The sequence below is a fragment of the Anticarsia gemmatalis genome, chromosome 14 (genome assembly GCF_050436995.1).
Source record: "Anticarsia gemmatalis isolate Benzon Research Colony breed Stoneville strain chromosome 14, ilAntGemm2 primary, whole genome shotgun sequence".
NCBI lineage: Eukaryota > Metazoa > Arthropoda > Insecta > Lepidoptera > Erebidae > Anticarsia > Anticarsia gemmatalis.
The window spans coordinates 3,444,153-3,466,876 of NC_134758.1; the positions used below are offsets into that span (position 1 = coordinate 3,444,153).

At 38.1% G+C, this 22,724-nt stretch overlaps 1 protein-coding gene across 7 annotated transcripts in view; it reads left to right on the forward strand.

The window, feature by feature from the left end:
- Positions 1–14,408, forward strand: part of Lar (tyrosine-protein phosphatase Lar) — a 430,735-nt gene extending 416,327 nt beyond the window's left edge. For 4 of the 7 annotated variants that reach the window (XM_076122426.1, XM_076122427.1, XM_076122428.1 and 1 more), the window contains 9 exons: positions 250–386; positions 1,346–1,642; positions 5,188–5,327; positions 5,417–5,619; positions 5,702–8,834; positions 8,913–9,023; positions 9,247–9,416; positions 9,872–10,007; positions 10,405–14,408. In XM_076122426.1, the coding sequence (XP_075978541.1) occupies positions 250–386; positions 1,346–1,642; positions 5,188–5,327; positions 5,417–5,619; positions 5,702–8,834; positions 8,913–9,023; positions 9,247–9,416; positions 9,872–10,007; positions 10,405–10,473 (4,396 nt within the window). In that variant the 3' untranslated portion in view covers positions 10,474–14,408. The remainder of the gene's footprint in view (positions 1–249; positions 387–1,345; positions 1,643–5,187; positions 5,328–5,416; positions 5,620–5,701; positions 8,835–8,912; positions 9,024–9,246; positions 9,417–9,871; positions 10,008–10,404) is intronic. The other 3 variants (XM_076122430.1, XM_076122431.1, XM_076122432.1) reach the window with 1 other exon arrangement.
- The last annotated feature ends 8,316 nt before the right edge of the window (positions 14,409–22,724 follow it).

Consider the following 22,724-nt stretch of genomic DNA (forward strand, 5'->3'; position numbering starts at 1 on the left):
TTCCATTTAAATTTGAGAGGTTTTATCGAACTGCTGGTTACTTGTAATCGACCAGATTTGAGAACTGTAATGTCCTATTGTTTTAGACTTACGTCCTTTATTTTATTTTTCTTACTCTACGTATGAAAATTGTATAAGACTGCAAAACTCTTCTTGAATTACTTTATTTAATCATGATTTTTTTTTCGAAGGACCCTTCGTGAGTTTCTAACTCAATCTGTTCTCTGTTCTAACACTGTATTTCTGTAGGCGTATCCAAATAACTGAGACGTACACTCTGAACGGGCTGTATCCCAACACGTTGTACTACATCTGGCTGGCGGCGCGGTCGCAGCGGGGCGAGGGCGCCACCACGCCGCCCATCGCCGTGCGCACCAAGCAATATGGTATGTGCTGCCACTGACACACGGAGTGACGTCTCGTGAACGAGTGACTGTAGACCGGTGAATGGGAACGAACCACTAATAATTATAATACGCTATTTCAAACTCAAACTATATTTGTACTTTTTTAATGTCGCTTCTTTGTTTCCCTCGTGGCTGGCTCCTTCCCAGTCACTGCTTTGAGAATATGAGAGTGTGAACCTATTGTGGTTATTCCAGGTAACTCCTAATGTAATATTTCACATAAGAGCACCTGCCCGGCACGCTGCCAGTAATACAGCACAAGCACCAAGTTTTATATCACAATATGTGTTTTGTAATCGTAAATTTGTCGAAACGGTAAAGTGTACGCCGTGACTAGATTCCACCAGAACGAAACCGTCCGAGTCGTTAGCGGAATTTGTTTATTCTGAAGCGTACACCGTACCTTAGTAGTAGCTTTATGTTGTACGTAGGAGAGTTTTAAATCCGAGGCTGACGCCTCCGGTGACACTTTTTTATTGGATCGCTGACGACGCGCAGAACATTCCGAAATCTTAGCTCAGTCGCCATTAACTTCATCGGGTACCATCAATCTTATCGGCGGGATCTATCACATCATCTATCACTGGGATAAAAAATAGTGTTCTCCGCGTCGTAAGCTAGAACATAATCATCACAATTTTCTTCCAACAGGGGAAAGTGTGACGGATGAGACTTAGAGATGTATGGGCGAGCGGATCCTACGATCACACCACACTAACAAAATGTGCATGCACGTTTATTTTTTAACGGCGGACGCCGTTTTTTCATTTGTTTTGGGCACCGTTTATTTTTCGTTTGGATCGCATTCAGTGATTGCGTCGGTTAGGTCGGCGGTGGTATAACGCGGCGCGCCGAGCCGCGCGCCGCATTTGAGTTGCAGGTGGCTCCCCGGGTGAGACTAGTTCTGTCCCGCGGGGCCTGACGGTTCGCTTGCGTAGTGCCGGGCGCGCCGCCCATGAACGTGTCGGCGGTGGCCGTGTCGCCGACGGCGGTGCGCGTGTCGTGGGCGCCGCCGCCCGCCGAGCGCGCGCACGGCCGCATCGCCTACTACAAGCTGCTGTACGCCGAGTCGGGCCACGGGGATAGTGAGGCCACCGTCGTCAAACTGAACCAGACCTCGTTCGTGCTGGACGAGCTGCGGCGCTGGACCGAGTACCGCATCTGGGTGCTGGCGGGCACGAGCGTGGGCGACGGCCCCACCTCGTACCCCGTCACGGTCCGCACGCACGAAGACGGTACGTGTCGCATACGAACTTTGGACTGTTACGACGCCCCCTCCCGCCGACTTCGGCTCCTCAATTTTATGACTTCCCCGCGAAGAATTCTCCGAACGAAAAACTCTTGATAGATGAACTTTTTAATATAATCTCTGGCAGCGTTAATAAACATAAAATCATAAAATTGAGCGATGCCGAGCCAAAGAATTAATTGCTAATAATTGATGAATAATTTAATTATCTTTCAAATTAACAAAGTTCTTTGGCCATGTAATATCAGAGGAGTTTTAGGAGTTCATTTACTTTTAAAATTATTGCAAATTAGGTATGAATTTGTTAATCTGTCTCGAAGTACGGTTTGTTTGAATACGTCCTCTGCTACTACATCTGTCTGACTAACATGTTGAGAATACTTGATGAAATATGATATCTAATAATATAATAACTCTATTTACTAACAATAACAAAACCTTGGGATGGTACAAAGTTGGTATAAAGTGGTATGACAATAAAATCACTCATATCGACGATGTGTTTGAAACAAACAAATTAAACAGTAACATTATCTATAATTTATTTGATAATTAGCTGTGTCGTTTCATATTCCATATGAATGGTTTTATTGTGGAACGTATAAACATCACAGTTAAAATGGAATTGTAGTAATTACCTTTGTGAAAATGTTTAGTAATAGCGCTTTGTGTTTATTTGAACCGCGCTAAACACTCAGACGCAGTTCCATTTTAGCCGTGAGTGGACATAATGATATGCAAATGATAATTGACCCAATATTGGTGGTGGGCTGTTATGATAAAAACCATTAATATCACGACGGAATAGTTCATATTGATCATTACAAAACTCGTTGCGCTACAACTACTACCAAAATACTAATGTCATTTTTTCTTTTGTTCCTTTTTTGTGAGCACATAGCAGGATTCTAAACAAGGAGGTTCTGTTCTCGTAACAAAAGTATAATTATGCTTGCCGATAATATTCCATGTATATCTATAATCATGTCACAGATGATCATGTTGGTTTCACTGTATTACAGCCGCTATCGCAGCGGCATAGAGTTGATACTTCCACTCACTTGTCACATGTAATGATTTCTTTAGATGACGCGTCGCATTGACTCGTCATCGACTCGTTAAGATGGCACTCACTGAAATGCAAAGTTTATAATGCACCTGGTATAGTGTCGACGGCACCGTTATATTATTGATTTTGGCGCACAGTTGTTGAGTATTTAGCGATGGACACAATTTTGCATGCTTTCTTTACCGACACCGCACCGTTTTCGTTAAGTTTTCACTGGGCACCAGATAGGTTTCACGTTTTACTGCACGCAATCGGTTGTGGATTATTGTGATGGTTGCGTGAGGTAAACTGCACTTTTAGGAATCACTCAGCACATCTAGCGACGACACAAGGTGAGAGAGCGAGTGCGTGGCACGACTACCTGTAGCCGTGTGCGTGGCCGGCGGTGTGCACACACTGGCACTGAGCGCGCGCGCCCGCTGCCACGTGCGCACACCGCGCGGCGACCGCTCGGCTGTACCGCTCAACACGCACCACGGCCCGAACGCCGCATTTGAATACCAATACCGTCCCCACACGACACGCGCGCATGCTACTGAACTACTCACAATTACTACTTCTTTACTCACTGTACTATCCTCACTACTATCTACTATTAGCGGGAAGGCTGCGGGTCGAAGCCGAGTCCCGAGGATCCAACGTCTAAATTCCACTTTAAAACCGATTGGTCTCTCGAACGGATCCCAGGGATCAGGAGCGCGACACTCTTCGCCTGTACTCCCCGACTGCTCAGCTCGGTTATTAGACTCTACGCGCTACCTCTATCTATCTCTCTGTCTCTCTTTACCTCTATCTCTCTGTCTATCTCACTTGCTCTTGTGCTACAACTTCTTGGCAGTAGCAGTTTCACTCTCGCCTCTCTTCTTTCTTCCGTATACTCTATCAGACTATCGTCGTGCATGCACACTAGATATTGTGACATAATACAGAATACTATTATGCCTAACGTTCGCTATTGCCGTATACAACGAACGGGCGGGGCTCAAAGAACGCTGCGTGATATAACCGGCATCGATCACTCCTGTTAAGTACAATAACTTTATATAGAATACTGAACAGTTTGTCGAAGAGCACAGCCAACGGACACTCTGACACAGTCACAAACATCACTGAGGACACACGAGGTACGAGCCACACGAGGCCACGAGTGCCACAACACACACAGAAGGTACGGCGGCCGCACATTGACAGGCCCACACGACGCACACACACTAAGACTGGCGCCGTCGCGTTAATCAATACATGTGCGTGTGAGTGACTTCTCTGCGCCGAACGACGTGGAACGGTTAACTGAACGTGGGCCACGTTGCCTTTTTCTGTTCCACTCTAATTCTAGAAAACTCGTTATACGCTCATGTGCGCTTACTTCGCGAAAAAGATCCTTGGCGACAAACAAACTCGACGCATTTTACCCTGCTGAAGAAATAAAAATTCACATTCACGTTTGTTTGGCGCGCTCCGAACAGAAAAAGGCAATGCACGCGTCCCAAGCGGCTTAAACCGAATGCGCCTCCTAAAGAGCTCAAAATACACGAGGAAATAAAATAAGAGTGCCCCCCATTTCGCCGACAAGCGTTCTACTCGTAATCTCTCACTTAGTAGTTCCGTTCGCCCTGCAATGTTCGCACAATTTGTCTTAAATGTATTTGAATGCGTTTTTCTCTTTTTTCTCTCGTCACTGACTTTGTATGGGCCGCTGGTAACCCCGTACAGCCGTAAGGAGTGAGTACCAATTACTATAGTGCTTGTTTCGGTGTGCGTTTGTGCTTGTGCCTTATGCTTTATGTAGTATATCTTCCTAGTTCCTTAATCTAAAGACTTACTCTCAAACAAACTGCAAGCGGTAACCTCTAAGCATGACTTCGTAGACGATTTTATGAGTTGAAGACTTGGTGTGACCTTTTGTGATTTACTTTTGAAACGATAATCCCAAGTCTTGACGTCCCGAAGCATGATGATCCCTTGCAGTGTGTGGTTTAAGGATTTATAGTTATAGAAATGCTGCTTTGGAATCTACTAGATGAAATACTTACTAAATGTTCAACTCTTTGTAAAAGCTTGACGATTTTAGTTGTTCTTTACGATGTGGATTGGAAGGTAATGGATTTTAATTGGTTATGGTGATGTGAAAGGGCGTAAATGATAATGTCTCAGTGTGTGTTGGTATTCAAATGCCCGATCGAGATGCTGAAGGCGTGTGTAGTCACTCGCCGCGACCGAAGTGCTCTATCAGCATCAACGACGGCGATTACCGACACCACTTCTACTACTGTTCATTATTACCGAAACTCTGCAGCGCTTTACTCAAAAGCCTTTGACGCCGACGCTTTAATTCCAATTTAGGCCCTTAAGAGTCGCTTAGGTAGTAATTAGCACGCTCCCGTAGATGCTGATAGGGCAGTTTAGGTCGACTCGCATACAGGTACGGCTCGGTATCTCACATATGTATTGTGTGCTCACAGTTCCCGGCGAGCCCCAAGACGTGTCGGTCGTCGCCATCAACTCCACTTCTATCCATGTGACGTGGAAGCCGCCGCAGGAGAAAGACAAAAACGGCATCATTAGAGGCTATCATGTTCACGTACAAGAAGTTCGAGAAGAGGTATGTACCACGCTCTATCAAAACATAAGATAAATAAATAGCAAAATATTGCGGCAGCAAAATACTAACAAAATATTCGTATAACGCAGGGCAAGGGACTCCTAAACGACCCGATGCGATTCAACGTAATGGACGATACGACTCTCGAATTGAACGTTTCGGGGCTCCAACCGGATACGCGGTACAACGTGCAAGTGGCTGCTCTGACGAGGAAGGGAGACGGTGACCGAAGTGCGCCGGTGTCTGTAAAGACGCCTGGCGGTGTGCCAAACAGGCCTACCGTCAACCTGAAGTGAGCCCTCATACTTTATACAATGATATTTCATTTTCACGATGTTTTGAACACCCGTAATGAACCGATATTTTCCTTACAGGGTTCTAGAGAGGGATCCGGTTGTGTCGATAGAGTTAGAATGGACCAAACCGTCCCAAACATACGGTGATTTGCTCGGATATCGTCTAAGATATGGCATCAAAGATCAACCCCTCGAGGAAGTCAATTTTCCCGGAACTAAAGTACATAGTTATAAAATTAATGATTTAGAAAGAGGCGTCCAATATGAATATAGGCTAGCAGGTAAAAATCATATCGGTATAGGTCAAGAGACTATTAAGTACTGGCTAACGCCGGAAGGTGCGCCGAAGGGACCTCCAACAAACGTCACTTACCACTTCCAAACGCCGGACATCATTAGTATTACTTGGGACGCTCCCATCCGCGCCGACCGAAGTGGCCAGATAAAGAAATATGATGTGCAGTTCTACAAGAGAGGTGATCAATCTTCAGTTCAAGAGAAAACGACTGAAGTAACAAAGGCAGTATTTACTGGTTTAGAAGAAGACGCCCACTATGTGTTCAAAGTCCGAGCGTACACTGATCAAGGTGCTGGACCATACAGCAAAGACGTAACGGCTCATACTGAGAGGGACATCGGTAGAGCGCCCATGTCAGTCAAAGCCGTTGCGACTTCTGAATCCAGTGTGGAAGTCTGGTGGGAAACGTTCCGATCTAGGAAGAAGATTATTGGCTACGTTATATTCTATACCATGACACCAGTGGAAGATTTGGATGAATGGCAGCAAAAGAGCGTTCATGTAACACATTCAGCTGATTTAGAAAATCTGGAGAAGTTTGCAGAATATGCAATCGCAGTTGCTGCAAAGACGGCGGATGGCCTGGGAAGATTGTCAGAAAAGGTTACTGTGAAGGTCCGGCCTGAAGAAGTGCCTTTACACCTTAGGGCTCAAGACGTGTCCACTCACTCCATGACGTTGTCGTGGTCTCCTCCGTTACGCTTAAACCCCGTTAGCTATAAGATTTCCTACAACGCTATTAAAGAATTTGTTGACTCTCTTGGTATGACGCAAACGCAGGAGATACCGAGAAGGGAAATCATCGTGAAACACGACAGAACGTCGCATTCGATCAACGATCTGTCGCCGTTCACTACGTATAATGTTAATGTAAGTGCCATACCTAATGACGATTCGTACAGACCGCCGACGAAGATCACTGTCACCACTCAAATGGCGGCACCCAAACCGATGGTGAAGCCTGACTTTTACGGCGTTATCGAAAACGAAATACTCGTCATTCTACCTCAAGCCTCAGAAGAATATGGACCCATATCGCATTATTATCTAGTTGTAGTGCCTGATGACAAAGCTCATAATCATAAGAATCCGGATCAGTTCCTAACAGATGATTTAATAAAAAATAATGGTCGAACAGACGATGAAAACGCACCATACATTGCTGCCAAATTCTTACAACGAAATATTTTATATACGTTCCATCTTGGTAATGATGAAATGTACGAAGGTTTCGTCAACAGAAAATTGAACCAAAATAAGAAATACCGCGTGTTCGTACGTGCTGTTGTTGATACTCCGCAAAAGCATCTTTACACCTCCAGTCCATTTTCGGAAAATTTGTCTCTTGATATGCGAGTAGCACCGCCTGGAGATGAACCGAGTAGACCTGACCCTAAAGACATTCATGGAGATCCTGAAATTAGAATAGAAGAAAATAGAAAAGAAGCAGGCATGGTGTGGGTGGTAGGCCCTATTATTGCAGCACTGATGCTTTCACTGTGTTTGGTAGTCTTATTCATATTTAAGAGACGACGACAACCTTGCAAAGCCCCTGATCAAGCTGCTGTAACAAGACCATTGATGTCAGCTGACGTTGGCTTCGGAGCACCGTCTGATCCAGTTGAAATGAGAAGATTGAACTTCCAAACACCCGCTATGATTTCCCACCCACCTATTCCTATTCTAGAACTTGCCGAACATATAGAAAGACTGAAAGCAAATGATAACCTCAAGTTTTCGCAAGAATATGAGAGTATTGAACCAGGCCAACAATTTACCTGGGATCATTCTAATATGGAAGTTAACAAGCCTAAGAATCGCTACGCTAATGTGATCGCTTATGATCACAGTCGTGTGATACTCCAGCCTATTGACGGTATACTTGGAAGTGACTACATCAACGCCAACTACTGCGATGGATATCGTAAACATAACGCATACGTCGCGACACAAGGTCCTCTTCAGGAAACCTTAGCCGATTTCTGGCGCATGTGCTGGGAACTTCGCACTTCTACAATTGTTATGATGACCAAGCTCGAAGAGAGAACTAGAATCAAATGTGACCAATACTGGCCTAGCAGAGGAACTGAGACTTATGGCATGATGGCTGTGACTATAGCCGAGGTTCAAGAACTGGCAACTTATTGCATCCGAACCTTCCAAGTCGAGAGGAATGGCAATAGTGCCGAGAGACGTGAAATTAAGCAATTGCAGTTTACCGCGTGGCCCGATCATGGTGTTCCTGACCACCCTGCACCGTTCCTGCAATTCTTGCGACGTGTTAGAGCTCTGAACCCACCTGATGCTGGCCCACTGGTCGTACATTGCTCTGCCGGTGTTGGTCGCACTGGATGCTTCATTGTTATTGATTCAATGCTCGAGAGGGCTCGACATGAGCGCACTGTGGATATCTACGGCCATGTGACTTGTTTACGAGCTCAAAGAAACTACATGGTGCAAACTGAAGACCAATACATCTTCATCCACGACGCTCTGCTCGAGGCTGTCATTTGCGGCGACACTGAAGTGCCCGCGCGTAACCTGCACGCTCACATTCAAAAGCTGATGCGAGTTGATCCTATTGAGAATATCACTGGAATGGAATTGGAATTTAAGAAGTTAGCTAATATGAAAGCTGACTCCAGCCGCTTTGTGTCTGCAAGCCTTCCGTGCAACAAGCATAAGAACAGGCTGGTGCATATCTTGCCGTATGAGTCGACTAGGGTTTGTTTAAGCCCGCGAGATGGATCTGACTACATTAATGCGTCGTTTGTCGACGGCTACAGATACAGAGCGGCTTATATCGCCACCCAAGGGCCTTTGCCAGATACTACAGATGATTTCTGGCGAATGCTTTGGGAGCACAATTCTACCATTATCGTGATGTTGACCAAGTTGAAGGAAATGGGACGAGTAAGTAACCACACAAGTCGCAGCTATTATTTTACTAAAAGTTTATAGAATTTCAAATAACGTATGTTTGTGTTTTAGGAAAAGTGTCACCAGTATTGGCCTTCGGACCGTTCTGTGCGCTACCAATGCTTTGTGGTTGATCCCATCGCAGAATATAACATGCCTCAGTACATCTTGAGGGAATTCAAGGTAAGGATGACAAAGTCAATCGTTTATTTAAGTGACAAAACTAACATGATACTTTACTTTTAAGTGACAAAACTTAAATGATACTTTAAGGATCAGTTTCATACCTCATCTGATGCGTAAAATTTAAGTAAATGAATGATTAAAAAACGTGTCACAATTCCGCATAATCAAAATGATTTTAGAGATAGTTTTATTTGAAAAGTAAATATGTATTTTTGTATAGGTAACGGACGCACGCGATGGGTCGTCCAGAACGGTTCGTCAGTTCCAATTCACTGACTGGCCTGAACAAGGCGTGCCTAAGAGTGGAGAAGGATTCATAGACTTCCTAGGACAAGTACATAAGACCAAGGAACAGTTCGGTCAAGATGGACCTATTACTGTACACTGCAGGTTTGTATTGTTTCTTAGTAATCTGTGTTGTTTTAGTTGGGATGTTCTTAATTGTTTGATCTCTAATGTTACTCGTGACACTTCTGTCGCCAGATAAGATTTGGCAATAAATCGCCATTGCTCCGATTCGAGTCAGTTTGACAATGGCGAATAGAACAAAAAACAATAAAAACAATTGAGGAGCAGCTTGTTTTTTTGACGTTAGCAGACACCGAACGTAGCAGTTTAGCTTAAACGCATAGCCCAATTTTCAGAACAAAAACATATTGTGCCGGCCCTATTTTAGGGTGACCAGTGAGCAGAAAATTCCCAGTCGCCATCCTGTGGGACAGTACTAGGTGAGACAACTGGGAATAGACCATTGTACACGAACTAAGGACAAGATAAAGAAGAAGTAGAATTGCAGTTTAAAAGTTCTTGCAAAAATTACAATGTTTTTTTGTTGTTGTGTACAGCGCGGGTGTGGGTCGCACGGGCGTGTTCATCACCCTGTCGACGGTGCTGGAGCGCATGCAGTACGAAGGCGTCGTGGACGTGTTCCAGACGGTACGCACGCTGCGCACGCAACGTCCCGCCATGGTGCAAACTGAGGTACGAATATAGATGTTATACTTTATGTCCTTAGATTTAGAGCCCTTCTTCTTATAACTAGTAGCAGCAGAAGCAGCAGGGCTGATCTGCAAATACGTCTTCTAGTTTTCTTCGGTTTTTCGTATTTACGTTTCCATTTTAATGGATTCAAGCATTAATGATGTATAGAAACAACGGGCAAAGTTAGATTTTCTGACCGTATAAAATACAGATAACAATATCTCAACAGGTTTTGTTACGCGGGACTGAAAAATATTTTACTAGATGTAATATGATTAGCGAATCCCTTCGGGAAAGCGGACTGAAAATAATATTACCAGCAGTTTCAGCAAAGCAGGCATTTTTAGACATCCGTGCATAAGTTTAGAACTTTCTAAAACAGTTCGTTTGTTCTCAGGACCAGTATGAATTCTGCTATCGCGCAGCGTTGGAGTACCTCGGCTCCTTCGACCACTACGCCAACTGACGCTGAGACATACTCGTGTAAGCTCCCGGAACTTGTCAACAACGTACTTAACACACGCAATGAAGTATTCAATCTAAACACACCATCATTTAAAAATAAACTAAAACGCGGTATAAATAAATTAAAAACAAAATGTAGTACTTAAATAATTTTGTGAACTGGCAACACACGATAAGAAACTTCAACTTAAAAGCATTTAAAAACTTAAGTATGATTTACTCTACTCTATGCGTAGTTAAGAATGAACTTATTCAGTTTTAAAATAAAGTCCTCTAGAACCATAGTTGCTCAGATTTCCACAACTTCTCATACGACCCACTTTTCAAGTTGTGACTTCAGAATCTTACACTTACATAACCATATTTAAAGTTTCCCTCGAACATCCACCATCGCCATACAAAAAGGACAATAATATAAAATAAATTTTAGCTCACTTCAAAGCCACAAACTTTCATAACTTTTTTACATTTTCCCGCCACAATAGACAAAAGAGATTGAATACTTCTTTGTTCTGTAACCACAGATAATAAATATCGAGTTCCGCGCTTCAATTTACGTAACGTAGTGATGTACCCGCGACATCGACTGACTGTCATTTCATCTTTGTATATGAGGCTAAAACATGTATGAGTGCCTAGGAAAGCTACTTATGATGTATTTTACGATTGTGACCACTTAAAATCATGATTGTGAGTCGGAAGGGTAATAAATATAATTAATTATTATCCTATTATCTAACTTATGATAGATACCGAGTTGGGAACATGTCTAGTATACGTTACAGGATATGTCGCTTGTCTAAAACACTCAATGGGCATGTTGGGTGCGGAATGGAAAACCCTGTTAGTATTTGGATATAGTGTTATAGTGTGGCCGATAAATGTAGATGGCCGCCATATCCCGGCGTAAACTAAACATGTTCCCGCCTTTTCGCAGCTGTTCGTGCTATTTTTGTCTCTAAAACGGAACAGTTTAAATGTTAAAGTCCATATAAACAGTTGAATTATACTTAGATGCATTTATATTAACGAAGAAAGAGTTTTGAGAAGTATTTAATGATCAGTGTAATGGTTACGCCGTGAAAATATAATTTGCGACCAAAATATAACGTAACGTTTAGTGAATGAACAGTGCGCTTAGAGACTTAAATAACTTTACGCGATATAATATTCAATTCTGATCGTCACATACATATATACAAACATAATATTGTAAAATGTATAAATAGTTATTGCAGCTGTAATTAGAAGTTTATTTTTCATATCGGGTGTTAAAATATGTTTAAGTAGTGTAAATTGTGGTAACACGTTTCATTATTGCAATATTATATGAAAACTTTTAGACGAATCGGCTGTGTCGTGTGAATTTTTGTGTCAGTCCTGTGCGTAGTGCATATGTTATGTAAATATTTGTATTTTGAACATAACTTTGTGTTACTTGTGTTGTTATTAACTAGCCCAGTTATCCAGCCAATCATGTTGACGCGACGGACGTGAACAGAGTCTCTAACATATTTAGCATGCTTTATATAATACTACTTCTAGTTAAATATACGTTATTGAGTTTCAGTTTTATCTATTCCGGTTCATCTTGTAAAGTTACTGTGTAAAAATGAACATTCTCGTCATATCCGTGTTGTAACATATGCTAAAGATGTCAGCGGCTCTACTTTTTTAGTTTAGTATAAAAACGACAGTGTAAAGTCAGCTTAATGACTCGAATGTTACCTTTCTTTTCGTATGTTTTTTGGTTACTTTGAACAATCACTGCTTGCTTTTAGAGGATGATCGTGATTCGATGACATATCTATATGTAGTAAGATAAATATGTTTTGGTGTGGTAATGATAGAGGTAAGAGAGACGAATCAATTTATATTTGACTCGTAAAACTATATGTATGGTGTTATAGATATGTACACTGGTGAAATGAATTGAGAGTTCCGAAAAGGTATAATTGGAGATAAACTTTTTTACATTTCTTTTTACGAAAATAATGTAAAGAATTTTCTTTCCCTTAGCATGAATCCTCTGTTTATTTATGCTTCTCATACAAAAGCGTGGAGTAATGGACGACAAGAATGACATTTTTCGAGTGACTCAAACGTGACTGCCACGACTCTAACACTATTTTAAGCTATCTTTAAGTGTAGTATGTTATTTAATATTTTACAGTAATCCCCTTGCATAGTAAATGTATAAGATTTTTACGTTTTTCACTCGTTTTATACAATATACCTACTACTTATATCGATCTACCTACGTATAAGTTAAATTTGAGCTTGTATGAAACTTAGGGAATATAAAGCGGTTGACGCAATTTTCAAACGTTACACGTAGATATGCGAACAATTTAAAAAGTGACTCATATCTAAGGGAACTAAAGTTAAACTAAGTACGTCTGGATTAGGTCGGGTAACGACCGCGGCCATTCGTAACTGCCAATCGTTTCACTTAGCTATAATGAAAAGTAAAATAAAGAATACAATAAAATACGAAACGTACGTAGAGTTAATGAGAATAATTGTTAAATTGAGGTTATAGTGAAAATTTAATACTCGTTGATGAATCATGTATTTAGCGAGGTTCGAAACATATACACGCTAGTGGGCATGGGCTTCTCGAATTGCTTTAGATACCAGCTGTGTAAGTAAACTAACTATGTTTTGAAATATTCAGTGATTTTAGGCTTTACTTTCTATCATTCCTTTTTTATCTTATTTTTGTACGTACGTGTATTTTTTATTTCGCCGCGGCAACATCGTCGTCATTCATTTGTAAACGTATCCGAACGCACACTACGATCTCTTGTACAGTTGTTTTTTTACACTCATCACACTTAGGCTTAGGTAATGTATCATTCTGCCATTAGGGAATATGTTGTCCTAAATAACCAATTGTTGGAAGTACTGCAATACCGTAAAACTGTACTGTTATTTAGATAAATATTAATAACCACGAAATAATTAAAACATTAAATATGACAGATAAATGCCAGCAACTTTAGTTACAAAATGGAATAATATATTTTTTTAACCTGAAATCTACACGGCAAATTTTTTCTTTGTTGAAGATGTTCTACGGTATTGTCAGTATCAACGCTTAATTAGTATGTTGCCATATTAAGGTGCTGTTTATTCCATTATTTAGTACAAAACGGCTGTTTCTACTGTCTTGCATCATTCATTGTTAAAATCATTACAAATACCTATGTTCGGTATGTTAAGACTGATTTTACTAACTAATTTTATGTGTTCTTAATCAGTTTATTTGTGTATCCTATGATGTAATTTTAAATTGTATTTCGTAAATTCAATTTCTAATGTATTATTTTGTAAATGATTGCCGTATATTGTACCTAATTTTACTTTACTTTTAGTATTTTTATTGCCAAATTGTAATATCTGGGGTATTGTTGCTTGCCAAATAATTTAAAAAGTACTTAAATAAATCAAAGGCATGCGTTTATTAAAAATGAAATATAAAACACGCACCTAATGGATCCGTCACTTAATCACCAAACTTTTTTAATTAACTCGATCTCAAAATACTTTATTTCAAAGTGTAGACGGTAAATTAATAATTTTCCCTCCAATCAACACCGCCCCAGATAATAAATGAATTGCTTATTTTTCTTACATTTATTGTGTACAAAAGGTATTTTGTAACCAGTCGCCATCTAGCGTATTGTGTTAATTTGCAAGAACAAATATATCGATAATGATCAAATCGATTAATGTAAACGCCCTAGCTTTAAATAATTATTTTAGTGCAATTAAAATGGCGGACGCAATATGGCTGGCGGGGCGATGTGTGAATGTAATTGTAGAACGTTTGTAGACGACAATTATTTTGTAAAAATTCCCGCGCTGCGTCTCGGGACACAGTGGATTCGCAAAATTATACATATGTATATGGAGAAATAAATTTATGTGAGACCCATATTAAAACTTGTTTTCATTTAAAAACTACACCTATCTCCCAATTTTCGTCAAAAATATTCATCATTATCATAAAGAATAACAAGCTACTGCTAGTCTAAATACAAAATCCTTAAGAAAAAGTTACGACTAAAACAACACAACAGCGCATCTTTTCTCAGACTTAAGAAACTAAAAAAGTAAATACTCTACCAATAGGTAATAGGTACCCAATATTCAGCCCAAATATCGTTGAACACATTAAATCTTTCGAAACCTTTTATTCTGAACATTCTGAAGCATGAATATTACATCATCCATTAGAAAAACATTGACATTGTTTGAAATGTTCAATTGCAAGGAACGCCATCTGATTACAAAAGATACCTCTATGAAACTGTCGATCTACTGTAATTACCTGCAAGACAAGGTCTCCGGGCTTGAACAACTTTAACACTAGGTTGACCACTAACCATACGAGTAGAAAAAGTTGCCTGTACTAACACTGAACACAAAATTAAAGCCAGACGTATTGTATGAAGTATATACGATTATATCAATTTAACACACGATGTCTACAAACATCAGTATAACTTTATGATGATGTAGTTGCAGCACAAAGTTGCAGTACAACGCATCGTATATTTATGACAACAGTAAATCCCGCTCTCAATAGACATTTACGACTTGCGGTTATGATGTACAGCTGATGCTTTATACATATTTAAATACGTACTGTATATGGTTTAGCAGGGACTGGCATGACATCTTGTGTAGTATATTTGGTGTAGGTAAAACTATTCGGCTATGTAATTTCGGAAACGAAAAAAATATACATTATTTTTCTAATGTAATCATAGACTTTTGTATGACTGCCAAAATCAAGGGAATTCTTTAAGTTCATGAAATAATAAAAAAGATATCGTGTACCTTAACTTTAATTGTTTTATTAATTCTACGACCTATCAGAATATTGTAATACTGTAGATGTACAAAACGAGATGAGTTTAAAATTGTTAATAATCAAATGCTAATTTAAATTAATTTTGTTTACCATTAAAACAAAACGATAATTTTAAAAGTTAATGTTAACCTGTTTCTTTAGAGAATTAAAAAAAAAATAAGTTTATAACAAGGGCCACTTAAAGAAATATCAATATAGAAAAACCTTACAACGGCCCTAACTATCACAATTCTGCAACACTCTAGAAAAAGTTTTCTTCAAGCATAATATCAAAGAGTCAAAATCATACCGTCCTTCAACGTAGATGCGACATAAAGATATAAAACAAATATCAAGTTACAACCATCTTAAAAATGTCATAGAAACGCGCAAAACGTGAAGAAATAAACTGAAAAATTGTATAAAATGTAAATAGGTATTTCGTGAGAGACGACATTTGTCTACATCTAGAATAAAATGTGTTATTCAGAGTGCGAGGCTTTTTATATCACATTTTTCACACTCCTTGGATTTTAAGTCAGTCTGTCATGTTGTTAGTCAATTTGATACGAGTTAAGCGTTCAATTGTGAGAACATATTGACACCTATGCTTGTCTGAGATAGAACTTGCGAATAAATACGCAATGAGTTTTCTTATTTCAGAATATTTCTCAAAGCAATAAGCAGAAGAACCTCTTAAGTAAAGCTCGTACCAATGATTCTGGAGCTTGTTATACGTACAAGGAGCTTGTTTTACACGCGGTTAGAGTATTTTTTCATTTCTATTATTAATTTCATTGTTTAATCAGTAAATGTGAGATTAACGTATGTGAGTTTAAAAATATCACGACTGAATAAAAAAATTAATACACTTTACGTTTCCATATCTTACCTACATACATACATCAAATCACGCTTTTTCCCATAGGGGTACTTAGAGGCTAGAAAACGCCAGAAACTAACCTTTGCTTCATTCTCATCCATACATCTTGTCATACAGGACCGCCTGTTACGAGTACTACGCACCTGACATTTTAGTATAACCTTTCTATATCTTTAGTATTTAAAATTGAATTTGGCATTTGTCTCCCATCACACCTGATGTTTAGTGACGAGGATATCACATGCATTACCAAGACACACACACACACTTAAATTTTATTTGATTGTTTAATGTTTAATAAAGAAAATATAGTAATTTGAAAGAATAAATAAAAAATTAAAAAGGTTTCGGGTTTATGAACGATCGGCATTTTAAGCATTAGGGCTAACGATTCTTCGGCCAATGGTGTTCGGGCATTTGTTATTCGGGCTTTTGTCATTCGGAATCACGTACCAGACACGAGACACCCATCATTTTACTTTTAAAAGTTCCAGGACTTTATAACCTCAAAATTAACATGCGATACTTGGATATCCTATTAGGATTAGGAAAATGTGAAACAACCTTCGTTAGTTACAAATAACTATACAACTTAAATACATATGCATCCTTAATCTAGAACCTACTAGAAACTACAAAACAACACAGTTATTCCAACATCCATCAGGAACTAACAAACAAGGTATTTTATCATCCACACTCGTACAATATCATATAAATCTACATCTAAGCGTAAGAGACAGGATATGTGAGGCTCGCTCGATTTCAATCGGCTCCCTACAATATTCAGATTCAGGTGTATGACCCGGCCGGAGCAATGTGCAAACAGTCATACTAGTATACGTATTGTACTGTGGGAATACTTGAATAAAGCTTAACACAACATACATATTGCAACGTCCAAAGGTAGGTAGATTTTGAAGGCACAATTAAGTTATTAGGTACTAGCTTCCGCACGAAACTTCGATCGCGACAAAAGATATTCGATGGTAAAAATAATTCTATGAGGTGATATAGGTTATAAACAATCTGTGTACCGAATTTCATTCAAAACCATTAAGATTTTTTTTCCTGAAAAAGTAACAAACATACGTAAGTTCAACCATCCTCACAAACTTTCTTATATGGATCACGGGCACTGTATACCTGCTAATTAGGAATCAGTGACATTTTAATCAAAAGAGCTTACTGTGGATTACACTAATATTGTACTCTTAATACCCCGTACATAGTGTAGTGATCCCGATATCTAACCAATTTGTTACTAAGTATACTGCTATTTAAAACTACGGTCAATAAAAACTAATATGATCTAAGAAATGCATAATTACTCACCAGTAATCCAAATCCGCGTAGCACGTACCTACGTCGTAGGCCAAAACGCTACGAAAGCTACAAAAAAAAAATATTACAATAAACTCTCACCAAACTGTAGACGGCAGCAATCATCTCCATCAGTCAAAATGTAAGGAAATAAATGGTCCATGTCATGTCACTGTTCACTCCTCACAACTTTTATGCTTAAGTTCATAGTTTTGTTACAAAACTCTTGTCTTATCGTATTATTTCACGTCGTTGTTCGCGCAGAATTTAATAAATGGTGTTCCCGTGGAATTATGAAGGTGTCTGACAGTGAACGAATTTTTGTTACCGGTTCACTAGTTTCCAACGTAATATAAACTGACATTAGTAATTTTATTTTACTTCTACCGTCTTTTTGTTACTATCATGCTTCTTTTTTAAATTTGAATAAAATCTTTGAATCACTGCGTATGCTAGATTGAGTCAGTGTCTGTATAATCAAGTAAAGAAAGTGTTAAAAAACAAACTATCCGATTTATCAAAGATTCTAAAAGACAAAACGATAACACAATACAATAACTGGCCGTATAGAAAAAAACAAATTCAAATTATACAGAACTACCAACGTAAACAAACGAAACAAAACAATAAATTAATTACCAACATCACAAAACTAACGTTTAATTTTTCGTTCGGTAATCCTGAGCTAAAATTGTCGTACACAAATTGGCACAATGAATACGCATTGGCCAACGTTAATTATAATATCAGGAACGTGCCCCGTGAGATTGGCCGGCTATTGTCAAGGACCGATGTAGTTATAGACGAGGATTTAGAGTGGGCAGAAGTGATATAACAATGGGATAAATGGCTAGTTTATATGGTGTATTATGAGAAATGTTTCAGTGTTGAAGTGGAAGCAAGAATGACGCGTTAATTTGAAACTTTTAATACACTACTTTTTACATTAGAGTAGATAAAATGTTTATATAAAGTTTTTATACGTATTTAAAATGTCTATATTTGGAAAGTTTATAGACCCCCTAATGTGACTCTTTTATCTATTTATAACTACGCAATGCCCGGATTAACCTTAACACAAAACCTTTCTCGGAAATCGTTCTATCTATTAGTGAAAAGCACATGATAATCCGTTAAACATTTTTTTATTTTTTGCCAACCGACAGATAGATTCAGATGCAGCGAGGACACTTTATTATATAAAATATGTAGCGTGTAATGATAGTAGTCATGTAGTAATGAAAGTGCAGTAAAAAAGAACTCTTTCTTTTAGTCTGCTGCCCAAAGAAATACTCGTAATTTAAACAAAATGATGCACTAAAACGTGTTGCACATTCCAACTACATTACCTACATCTAGGTGAAGACGTCAGCTATTGTGAAGCGTATTGGAGTGAGACGTCCAGAGCCTTTGATTCCTCAGCTCAATACGCAACTTGACTTGATAGCTTAAGTTGATGCCGAATATGAATTGGAATCCATTCCGTAGTGCCGTGAACTACCGTGACTGTGCCACAATCGGTGAGATTTCATTCAACTTAAACTACCTAGGGCGGGCTGGTGTAGTTCTGAATACTAAATATATCTTAGACGTCTATTGTTAGGAAAGGCTAGTTTACCTAACTATTTATTTATTTATTTATCTTCCTTACAACTATCTTTACAGGTTTGTACCCAATGCGACAGTGTGGCATATTCATAATGTAACTTAGTCTAAATTAACATAATATAATTAACTTTTTAATATGACTGTTCTTACCATACTAAACTGAAATAGGTATTTTAACATAAATTAAATTAGACTACCACGTCTAATATATAACTATAACACTTATACCTATATTATACACACATATCAATACTTACTTATATACTTATAATTATTATAAAGTTATACTTAATATGTAACTATAATACTGTATGGTATAGATGTAGGATATGGCCAGAAATGTTCGATAATTTGGGTTCATATGTTCAAATACAAGCTTGTAAAAAAGTACTTTTTCTATATAGACCTTTGTTTAATGCAGATAGAGTTATTGACATTAATATAACCTCTTTGAGATATCATGAAAGTCGTAGAGAATTATTATTCGCTTTTTGCTTCTCATATATTATGATACTTATAGTTTTGTGTGTCAAGTAAATAAGTAACACTAGAACTACATACTAGCACGTATTATTGTATGCGCGTATACACATATTATACACATTGTAGACATTGCATAGTCCCAGTAGAAACTAGGCCGACATACCGGCCGTCGTATCCAACGTCGTTAGATAAAATCTATACAAAATGTTCTATATTCCTAAGCAAAAGCTTTTTTATTCCATCTTTTTTAACGCAAACTTTTAATAGGTCCCTCTCCTTTCAATACTAGTATTTCTAAAGGCGGCTAAAATATGATTAATTACGTTTCGCGTTTTACCGAATCGATGGGTTGTATTTAAATCATCGGCTAAGCCTCCGCTGGTAGCCATATTGGCCACCGCCCGTTCCCGCTTTTAATCCCGCCATAAATAACTGACTGACGCTTGTCTATGGTTTTAAAGGAAAACATTTTTTATTAATCGCCAGATTCGTTTTAGATCATAATTATAATGAATAGATGGGTTTACACTGGATGAAATTATAAAAATTAAGTGTAATAAGGGGCGAAGTATTAGGCGTTAGAAAATTATTGGGATTAAAAGATAAGCGACCGAGTAATGAATAAACGATGCAATCCATTGTTTATTAGACCTAAGATGGCCAAATTAAAACTTATCAAAAGAGAGGTAAAATATTAAAATCGCTTTAATTTATTTCGCTTAATTTTATAAGAATTGTGCGTGTGCCTCCTACAAAACGAAATAAGTGGTACAATATTCGCAATTATGCACAGTTTTTCAGATATGTAAGTTGTTTAATTACTTTTTTTGAAATTGAACACTTCAAGCTTAAATGCCTTATAAAAACATTCTCATTGTTATATCACTAATTTTAAGGCTCACTTCGTTTCGTTGATCCGTTGTTTTAAAAATCAGATTAGAGATGGACTTCTAACAGACTTTGTTTGAATAAGCAATTTTAAGAGCTCCAGTTTACTAACTAAACAAATATCTTTTTGTTATTCTTATACCATGCACACAGCAACACAGTAACACCATAAATCTAAGACCCAAATATGAAAAGGGGTGGCAAATTAAAAATGGCAGCAAATTATTCTTGTTGATACATGTTCGTACATAAATTATTTATTAGTCAAGTCTCGAGTCGTCAAGATCTTTATTAAGTAGCACAATTCATTTCAGGGGTGAACGGAGATAGATAAATGACTTCGTTTATAATAAACAATATAATCATCTTGACAGATACCGAGGTGGGGAATTAAATTCAAGCAAATGAGTCATTTTATAATGTCAGTGTTTGATGAGTGTAGTTTAACTGATTGAGGAACCTTTTTTTGTTATTGTAAATGTTCATTTTGTATTTTAACTGACTAAATAATCGGATATTAGCAATCTAGTGACACAGAGACGCTTCTCAACATACAAAGACACTTAAACTAAGTATTTGCGTATCAGATAAATTAATATATATTTTATGCCTACGTCGATGTCGATTGAGATCGATCTTAACCACTGCACCACGAGCTTAAACGCCTTACACACAATATTTATTAGTCAGTATATATAAATATTATAAAGTGCCTAAATAACAGTACTTTCCTATTCACCATCTGTAAATGAATAGCAAGTCTTCGCGTCGATTAAACATTTGTTAAATATTTTTATACAACATGATTTTTTTTTATAAACAACATGTATAACACCATAAACACAAGCTCATCACGCCTATAACAAACAGTCTAAAAATACCCTTAAAACGTTATTACAAAACAAGTAAAAATTATATTGAGCGCTTCGGGCGCACAGCTACTTAATACAAGAATTTTTATCTTACATTATACAAAATGGAAGTCGACATCAGAGGTAATATCCATTACTTTAGCCAAATTAAGTCTTATTTTGCGTGACATCGTTTGCCTTTCTTATTTAAGAATTAAAAAGGGAATAGTGGTCCATATTTTATTACGTGGTCCAACAAATTGCAAAATTCTTTTCTGACGTTCTAATGGAGATCAAGTGGTGCGTTTTATTAAGCTCCCCTTAATGTTGCCGTCTGAAAAATTCTCTTTACATTTCGTAATTAATATTTGATTGTTTTGTGTTTGAAACGCACCCTAGACTGACGTCTGTTTAAAAATAAATAATATTTGAGTGGTCTACGCTGTTTTGTAATTGGATTATGTAAATACCTAATTAAAAACGGTTTTGCGAGTTTTCATTATTGAGAAAGTTGATACTCTCAATAATGAGTTCTCTAAGCGATATTAAAATTATAAAAATATGACTGAATAAACCCTTTGTAGTAACTGTTTGGCCAACTTTGTAGATATATTTTCTTTTTATGTACTTACATTAACTAATCTATCATTCAAATACTTAATAAATAAGAACAAAAATCACATCTCTTGATAATATTAATATTATAAAATAGAGATAAATAAAGAATATTATAAAATAAGTTTTCCTTGATACTTTTCTTCACGCAATTGCGGGAAAAAAGACACTATTGTTACAAACTATTGCATTTATTCGCGACCTAATTCTAAACAAACAACAGTATTTTTACGTGCGCACTACAAATTGGGTTTCCAAACAACGTTATCTACAATACACCTACATCCTCTCAACGTTACTCTAGAGTAAAAAAAACACAATAGGAATAAATCTGATTTATCTGATTACGCACATCCTACGGTTTCAGGGCGTAAAGGTCTCAGGCAATAAGCTTTAAAAGTAACGCAGAACGATTTCGTGTGCAAAATTAATTTGGGCCCGCGCCCCAATACCATATGTAAATGAAATTGAACCTGGCGTTATTTTATTGAGGGGGGTAGCTCGATATTTGACGTTGTTTGAACTTCCGTTGAATATGGAGGCCATTGGAGCCGAGGTGGGAATCGACTTGAAGAGTTTTTTCTTTGTTTTTATTATGCATGAGAAACGATGAGGGTAGATTTCGACGGATGCGAGATTGAAATGACTGCGAGCGCTGATGCAATACTTGAGCGGAGAATATTGAATGATATCGTTGCCTTTATTGAAGAATTATGCATTTGTCAGATAGGCTCGAATAT